The 9,575-nt window shown below is 42.0% G+C and overlaps 1 protein-coding gene across 1 annotated transcript in view; it reads right to left on the minus strand.

Moving 5' to 3' along the window:
• The window catches only part of IPCEF1 (interaction protein for cytohesin exchange factors 1), a 155,446-nt gene that overhangs the window by 68,627 nt on the left and 77,244 nt on the right, over positions 1–9,575 (minus strand). Inside the window, exon 8 of the mRNA XM_006882807.1 lies at positions 3,588–3,957. Within this exon, the coding sequence (XP_006882869.1) occupies positions 3,588–3,957 (370 nt within the window). The remainder of the gene's footprint in view (positions 1–3,587; positions 3,958–9,575) is intronic.

Consider the following 9,575-nt stretch of genomic DNA (forward strand, 5'->3'; position numbering starts at 1 on the left):
TCCTGTCATGACAATAATACCTAACCACATATCCCTTTTAAACAGTTTTCTCCCTCATCTGTCTCAATGCAGTATACATTATTTATCCCGTCTTTCTCAGTCTCCCCCCTTTATAGTATTAAAAACAAAGATGAGGTGCCTAACCAAAGCTGTGATCTTTTCAGTTGTTCAGATGTATGGGAAAATGGGAAAACTGAACAATCATCAAGGAAGACTGAAGAATTGATGCTTTTAAATATGGTGTTGATGAAGAATCCTGATTATACCACGGACAGCCTGAACACCAAACAAATCTGTCTTGGAAGAATAGCCAGAGTGATTCTTAAAGGCAAGGGTGAAAAGAATCAGTCTCATGTACTTTAGACAAGTTAGGAGTCAAGAAATCATAGTGTGTGTTTGACTGGGGAAATCTGATGTCAGGGAGCTCTCCTAAGGTCTAAAGTGCAAGGAAAATACGCCAGTTTAAAACCTAAGGTGCGCCTCATACAAGCCATAGTATTTTCCACTGTTTCCTATGCATCAGAAAGTTGGGCAATAGAAAAAACTGAAGAAGGATCAATGCCTTTGAATGTGTTGCAGAAGAGTATTGAATAGACCATGGACTGACAAAAGAAAAGGGGGGAAAGCTCATTGTCTTTTGAATGGCTTATGACATGAACAAGCATTTCTCATGCTGACCCTAAATCTACTTCCTGTTCACTTGCATTGTTGTTGTGTGGTGCCGGCAAGTTGACTATGACTCCTTGGCTCCGTTTACTACTTTGAAGAAGATAAAAGTTAAGTCCGGTATCTACACGCCAGTAATTAACAGTCTGAGTCTCCATTTCTATCCATTTTTACAATGCCAATCTTCACCCCACGTATTCCTCAATGGTGTGTCAACGTACCCGCTTATGTCACTGAATATTACTAGTAGTCGAGTGTGCTGTTTTTGTTAGGTGTCATCAATTTGAATATAACTGATAGGAACTCTATAAACAACACATCCTGTGTCGTCTTCACCATCTCTGACACATCTGAGTAGATTACTTCAATCACTGTGGCAACTTATCTGGTTGAGGATCTTTTTCTAATTTGCTGACACCACCACCACCTTTCTAAAGCATCATGTCCCACTCTTAAGAACAGCCTGTCCTAACAACATGCCTAAAGTATGTGAGACGAAGCTTTGTCATCTTTGCCTCCAAGAAGCATTCTGGATAAACTGTCATCAAATCACCAAGACATAACTGCTTGTTCTTTTGGAAGTCCATAGGATGTTCAGTGCTCTTCTCCAAGACCACAGCTAAAAGACATTGACATCCCTTGTTTATTATCCAGCTCTCGGATACACAGCAACTAATAGAAAATGTTGTGACCTGAATCAAGCACATTTTTGTCTTCAAACTGACATCATTGCGCCACAGGACTTTGGAGAGGTCCTTGACAACAGACTTTCCCAGTGTACATCCCCTGATCTTCTGACTGCTGGTACTAAGCATATTGATTGTGGATCCAAGTAAGATTAAACCATTGACAAATCCAATCTTTTGTCCAATCACGACGTTACTTATCAGTACAAAGGTGAGTATCTTTTTTTCTTGAAGTTGAGATGCAAACCATATTGACGCTGTAGTCCTTGATCTTCTGTAGGAAGCATTTCAAGTCTTCCTCACTTTCAGCAAGCAATGTTGTGTCACATGTATAATGCAAACTGTTGAGTCTTCCTCTGATCCTAAAGCCACATTCTTCTTCAGAGTCGAGTTTACAAAATTATTTGCTCAGTATATACAGCTTAAATAGGCATGGAGAAAGCCTCATGTGCTAGAGATTAACAATTAGTTTTCCCCTAATATAAACAATTGGTCTAAAGAGAGCACCAAATGAAAACCCATCAGAGGCCAGGCAGGTAATACAGCTCTCCAAGGCATCAGCAGGTAACTAAGGCCCCAGGGAATGGTGACAACTGTGATGAGCTGAAGAAGGACTTACCAGCCTGAGCCCTCACTTCTCAAATAGTGAGCACACTAGCAAGACGCATCCTTCATGTCTAAGACTTCAGGGCACATTCCTCGAAGAGGAGACAAGGTGGAGTAGTCTTCTGTCATGCTAGGGAACTCCATCAAGTTGTCATGGAAATGCAGCCAGTCTCCTTCCTATTCACACCATTGGGTAGTGTCAGGTGGACCCAATGCCCGGTGACCCCAGAGGAGATCACTGTGTCTTTCTCCTGGGGAGTAGCTAGGAGGTTTTGAAAACCAGTCTTTCCAATAGCAGCCAAGTGATGAACCATTGCACTGGCAAGATTCCTTTCCTTTCACAGAGAACCACAGTGTGTGTGAAGGAGGGTCACAAATCTTATTGCTTGGTATCCTTTTTTTATTATTTAAATGCAATTTTTATTTTATACTGGTTTACTTACTAAGTTCGTATACATTGTTTTTCACACCAAATCCCCCTTCCTTGACCCACTCTCTCTCCACTCATCAAATTGTGCGACCCTGTGATTAACACACACACACCCCACATTCCCACCCATCTGCAACCACCATCCACCTCTTGGATCTTCATACTCATTCTACCGTAAAGGTCTTACACAGTATTTGTCCTTATGGGACTGAGTTAGTTCACTTTACTGCTCAGTATCCTATATCAGGTGAATTTGTTCTGCACCAGACAGAATAAAACACAGCAAATCAGAAATGATACATCATGACCAATCAGTATCATTCCTAAATAAAAAAATAAGGAACAATCATTACATAATATAAAAAAACCCTCTACTAATACTTTTCCCTCCACTCTTTTTCAAGATATAAAAGTTTGAAAGAAAAAAAAAATAATGGTGTGGTTCTTGTTTTTTAAAGAAAAGAAAGTCCCCGTGCTTCCTCCACAGAACATGCGCTGCTCTGGAAGCTGTCTGTCTCCCTAGTCCCCACACAGCCCAAGCAGGGCCAACTGACAGGAAGCAGATACTGTCTGTGGCTGTGGCTCAAGACTGGGGCTGGGCTGAGAGGGTTTGGAACCATGAAGGTGAAGTTATGTGCATCAGACTACAATGCCCTGATGTAATCACCACCAGCTCCAGAGCTTAGAAGGAGAGTCTGAAAAACAGATCAAGTCATTTCTCCGATTGGCAGAAATGCAACATGTCTTTATGACGACACAGCTATAAAGCATTTGATGCACGCTCTTTATACCTAGTCAATAATTACATGTAGTTTCCCCAACGGTGCAAACAGTTAATGCTCTCCGCTGAGAACAGAAATTGTGTCGGTTTTAGTCCCCGGGGAGGCTCAAAGAAAGGTTTGGCAATCCAGTTCTGAAAAAAAATCCATCACATTATGGTACCCCCTCTGCTCCAACACTCACGGGGTCGCCATGCATCAGAATCTCCTGAATGCAACCAGTCAGTTGGTTTCTTTGATGAGTTGCATGGAAGTCAGAATTTCCTGCACTGAAAACCCCACAGAGCCTTTGGGTTTGAGCCTACTTGGCTGTTTAATTATTAAATCATTCTTCACAAGTTTTCAACACTCTCTGTACAAGGTTAACTTCCACACTGACATACACACAACAGTGAGCAATTAATTACTTTGCTTGCTTACCTGTCTCTGTTGTCTTGGATCCCACTGGCTTGTCTGGGATGGGGAGATGGTCCACGTTGCTACTCACTGAAGAAGTATCGTCACTAGACAAAGAGTTCCTGAATCCACTCTCCGAGATGGTATCATCCTGGGTACTGGGACCGCTGGCCTCTGAGGGGAGAGGCGAGTGGACCCGCACAGCCAACGCTGCGGGCTGTCCAGTGTCTTCAGCAGCAGAGGATCTGTTAACCATGTCGGACCAGGACTGCCTTCCTTTACATGAGGAGGAGGAAGAAGGGCTGCTGGACTGCTTCCTTGCGTCGTTCCGGGAAGGGGAGGAACAGGATGCTCCACTCAGCTGAGGAGAGGATGAAGACACCTGCTGTGCAGCCTAGTTTTCACAAAGAAAAGCAGAGGAAATGAAAATAAGTCACAATTAAGCCAGCATTCTCTACGTTCCATTTTTTTATTATTATTGATTTTAATAAAAATTTACAGAGACTTTTTATCTTCATTCATTCATTGTTGCACTTTTCTCCCTGCCCACACCTCCCTCTCCCCAATGTGCTCTTCTCTTTGAAAAGTAAAATTCTTTCATTGTTATACAATCCCTCCCCCCAAGTCCACTGCACTATGCAGCCTTCGTTCTGGACTCCTGTCATGACAGTAATACCTAATCACATATCCCCTTTAAACAGTTTTCTCTCTTATCTGTTTCAATGCAGTATACATCATTCATCCCTTTCTTCAGTGAAGGTTCCCCTAGTGTTCCAATGAGAAAGAATCAAAAGACAAAATGTACGCTATTTCTGTCTTTAGACAGGCACCATGGCATCATTTTCCAGAACTGACTTGTCTGCTTCTGAATTCACTGTCCCAGGACCCAGGCAAAGTTCATATTGTGGGATTAGCCACCAGGGGCTCCATGCAAGAAAGATGCACCAACTCCTCTGGTTAAGATCTGCAGCCTCGGAAATCAGAGGATGCATCCCTGTGAGCTGAAATGGACTCGATGTCAGGGAGTTGGGTTTTGGTAGGAAAACCTCTGTGCTGAGGGGCATAAGATCAGAATGTCAAGGCAGAAGCCACATGGGAAGTAAAGCCCTGTTAACTGGGTGGAGATCAGTGGTGCAAGCAAAGGACATCTAGTCTCTCAAGTATCTTAGCACATGATCAGCACAAGTGCAAAACCTTCACAGTTAAGGTGCAGTAAGGTTAATTCATTCTCTCTCGAATTTAGAATTGTCATGAAGTTTTATCTCAGAAGGCTGAAGTCTCTAAAGTCTCCTAACTCATCAGAGAGAATGCATAAATTACCCCACAGACTAGTAGAGGTAGATTGATGGTTAGGAATCATCTGACAGCTCTTCCTAAAGTCTTTGGAAAAAACTATTACCAGGCCACAGAGACATCAATGTACCATCATCAATTGTCCTCTTTTTATTAAAGACTTCGTTTCTTAACTTACAGAAGCAAGTGGAATTGCTCCATGGGTTTTCCAAAATTGTTATATCTTTATGGAAGCAACCACATCTTTTTCCCACCAGGCTACTGGAATGTTCTAATTGTCAGCCTTTCAGCTAGAAGACAAGCCCTTAACCACAGTGCCACCAGGTTTCCTTACATTCTTGTTTGTTGTCATCTGATGTGAACACACACGCTTTCTCCAATATTCAGTAAGGGAGTGATAAATGCAGTATCACTAATGAGAAGACATGGAGAGGTACACAAGGGACACAGTCAACACAATAAGGAAAAAACAACACTCAATGAGTGGTTTATTTGACACTGTAACTAAGTATATTAACCCACCACAAAATGTCTGTGAATTATTATATGAAAACCCAGTATTGTTTGTAAACTGCCACTCAAAAATTAATTCAGTAGATATTATTATATATATAATCCTGCATTATCAGTAATAATAAATATCGATCTACAGGTGGTTACATAGGCAGACAGGAAAAACAAACAGCTACGGGTAGGTTAAAGAGACCATAACCATGGCTATATGTGGTTACATAGGCAGACAGGAAAAACAAACAGCTACGGGTAGGTTAAAGAGACCATAACCATGGCTATATGTGGGTCTGGTAAACAATATATCCATGTATTTAGTAGCACCAGTAGGAGGCAAAGATATATAAGCTCCTTAATCAGAATCAACTGTCCTGAAGGAATGAGTGACTAGTCCTGGAGTCTTAGGACCATAGTCAGATGGGCATCAAGGTCAGTTGATGAAACAACCAAGTCCACAAAGACACTGTTCTATCTCCTACGTTGATGAGTAGTGACTGGGGTCTTAAAAGCTTGTGAGTGGTCACAGTTCACACCTACTGGGCAAAAGAAGAAGGTGGAGAAGCAAAAGTGCACCACACTAACTTCAACTTCCGTTTCCCTGAGATCAGAAGAAATAGATGGTGCCCAGCTACCACTGCTGACCACTCTGGAAGAGATCACAGTAGACAGTCTGGGTGGTGTGTGTATAAAAAGCATGAAGCAAAATGGCCATGCGTACTGTTCTGGTGGAGACCGGTGGACTCCTTTGAAGATCCTCCGTGAACAAAACCCAGCTATGTGATTCTACTCTGACATTCCCAACATTCAGCTTTCAGCCAAACAACAGATAATCTTACATAGCACCTAATAGCAAATAAGGGGAGCAATCACATCAGAGAAGTAACCACCCCTTAGAACAATTCATCAACCATACAAGATCAAAAGAGCAGCCTGGACTCAGGAGTAGAGGCAGGAAGAGATAATATAGAAAGAATGATGGAAATAAGTGTCAGGAGGAAGTAGAGCAAAGGGCAGATACATTGTAAGAATTGAAATTAAAGTCATAAACAAAACTATATATGCATACTTGCAGGCGGAACCAATGTCTGTGGTAAACTTTCACATCACAATGTAATTAAATAAGACTTGTTAAGGAAATAGTGACAGTAGATAAGCTTTTGTCTTTTTGTGATGTTTTTATTGTGTTACATAGCAAAACACAAGCTGGTAGCTCTGCTCCAAAATCCTTAAAATCACTACAACCAACTCAGAATGTTTAGCTTTGCTCCAAACTCCTCTGTCCCCCAAAATTTTACGGGTTCTAAGCGCTAAGTTCTAATAGGAAAAGTCAGTATTTACCCAATGTGTGTCTAAATGGTTGCCTATAGGTATGGACTGTCAAATAATCAATAGCCAGTACCATAACATTAAGTGGCGTAACACTAAAATGTTTCATTAAGATGCTAATTTGTCACCTCCATCTTCTCAGTAGTGATGGATTTGCATTGATGTGACGTTTTCCCATTCCAAAAAGTACCACGTGGCTTGGGAACTGGTTGCCTTCCATCACACAGATTGCTTAACAACCAAAAGATCAAAGATCTATAATTCACTAATAAGGCCCTAGTGATCTGAAGGAGGCGATGCACACCCCCGCTCTCCACATAAATAAGAGGAATGGCTTACTCCCAACAGGACCTAGAAAACAGACAATCACACCCTGGCTCAGTCCTGGCGCGTTCCCCTGCCGAGAGCTATTTTGGTAAACCTCAGCTTCCACGTGATTGATTTCACATTCTGCAAACAGACCAAGCTCAAGCCTGTCCTGTCACTTTGCTGGTACTAATCGGATTATAGCAAAATGAGCTATTTGAGCAGAAAATGATGTATGTAGTTCCCGAAGCATTTTCTGGAAACTCTTTGGAACCTCAAAACTCTGCTTAAATTACTAAGACCAGTTCAATAAGGCTCAAAATATCTGCAAAGTGTATTACTGGTTTGATCCTGCTCAAATGAAATGTCAATTCTTCTAATCTATTGCTTCTAGGCACCATAGGACATTTATTAATTTTATTTTTAAATGAGCAAAAGCAGAGTCAGAGAGAAGAGAAGGAGAAGACGAAAAAGGAGGAGGATGAATGACGGGAAGACTGTTGTTGGTGGTGCTGGTTTTATGTGCCCTCCAGTCAAGTATGACTCCTAGTGACCCTAAGAACACAAGATCTGAACCATGTTCTATCCTGCACTATCCTCAAACTTCCTGGCACACACGAACCCACCGTAGCAATCACTGTGTCAATCCACCTGACTGATGGCCTTTCCCTCCTTCGCTGACCCTCCACCCTTCCCAGCATCAGGTGGCTCTCCAAGGAATAACCCCTTCTAACAACATGCCCAAAGTATGGAGGCAAAGCCTCATCATTCTTGTCTCCAAAGAGCACTCCGGCAGCACCCTCTCCAAGACATATCTGTTCGTTCTCTTGGCCGTCCATGGGATGTTCAGTGCTCTTTTCAACACCACAACTCAAAGGCATCAATTCTTTTTCTGTTATCTTAATTCATTGTCTATCTCTCAAATGCATAGCAAGTGATCAGAAAGACTATATGACCTGAATCCGACAGACACACCTTAGTCTTCACACTGACATCATTTCTCCTCAATAATTTGGAGAGGTTCCAAGCTGCAGATTTTCTCCATGTAAAGCATCTCCTTATATCCTGACTGTTTGTACCAACGGTGTTAATTATGAGAAGAATGGGGAAGAAAATGAGAAAAGGCTCTAAGCTCACTTAGAGTCCCTGGGTGATGTCAACAGTTAAGTGCTCAACTACTAACTGAATGGTTGACAGTTCAAACTTACCAAAGGTGTTATGGAAGAAAAATCTAACAAAGTGCCTCCAAATGCCAGAGCCTTGAAAACCCCACTGAGTAATTCCTCTCTAACATATATAGGGTCTCCAGGCAACAGCTTTGGTTTGGTTTGGTTTGGTTTGGTACCAAGTCTAGAAGGACTTTCCATGGGACTCAGATGGGGACAGAGACAATGTAAATAAAAATAAACTTGAGTTCCATTATGGAGGAGTCAATACCTGGAAATGCTTTATAAACAATATAGCCATTACGCCACAATGATGATGATGTCTACTATTCCACTGTTACCAACTGCCACCTGCCAGAGAAGAAACTCTTCATTTAATGGCTATGAGGAACCATGCAAGCAACTCACTCATAAAATAAAAGTAGACTAAAGAATTACAATCTCTTTAATCCACTCCTTTCTTTAAGGGTCATTTCCTACCAGACACCTTCTCTGACCGTCTCAGTGAGGTAGGCCCTTTCCCCAGGGTTCCTTTAGTTGCCTTATCATATTGTTGTTGTTGTTGTTGTACCATCGATTCAGAAGTGGCCCACATCTGACTCTTCAGCAGTTTTCAGAGGCAGTTAGTCCTATGGGAGGAGATTGCCCATCCTCCTCCAGCAGAGCAGACGGTGGATTCGAACTGCATGCCTTCAGGATTGCAGTGCAGTTTCTTTCGTCATATTGGAGGGATGTAACTTTACTTTCTGCCTGGGACTATAACGTTGATTGAGTTTTGTTTGTTTGTTTTTTGTTTTTGTCTTTGTTTTTTTGTTTTTTGGTGAGCTACTTGCAAAGCCAAAGCACCTAAACCCATGGTTGATCAAGCTGATTCTGAGTAAGAGCTGCCCTTCATTGGGCATCTAAACCTGGCTGTGCATTTTTATGGGAGGAGAGTGGCCATCTTTCTCCCACAATGCAGTCAGTGGATTCAAACTGCCAATCTTTCAGTTACTAGCTCAATCCATAGCCCACTAGGCCTTCAAGGCTCCTTGCTTGAGAACAGAGCTGTCTTTAATCACCTTCCCATCTCCATTGCTTCTCTCTATACATAGTGGACTAAAGAACTAGCTCTGTGAAGGGGAACTGTCCAGGGCAGGCCTGTCTGTCGTCCACAGGATCCCTATAATTCTCTATAAAACTATCATTGGTGACACGCCCAATCTGCAGCTCAAGGACTAACTGGTATTAATGACAACGCTAATACGTCCCACAATGGTTTTTTCATGATATTTAAAAAAAAAAATCTTAGGAAGTAATGCTTGCATATGGTTTCAGGGTAACACTGCATGGTTCAAAATTGGGAAGGGTGTATGCCAGGGATGCATCCTGTCTCCATACCTTTTCAACATGTATGCAGAGCAGATTATCC

Source organism: Elephantulus edwardii, unplaced genomic scaffold (genome assembly GCF_000299155.1).
Source record: "Elephantulus edwardii isolate Elephantulus edwardi_28Jun2011 unplaced genomic scaffold, EleEdw1.0 scaffold00024, whole genome shotgun sequence".
Classification (NCBI taxonomy): domain Eukaryota; kingdom Metazoa; phylum Chordata; class Mammalia; order Macroscelidea; family Macroscelididae; genus Elephantulus; species Elephantulus edwardii.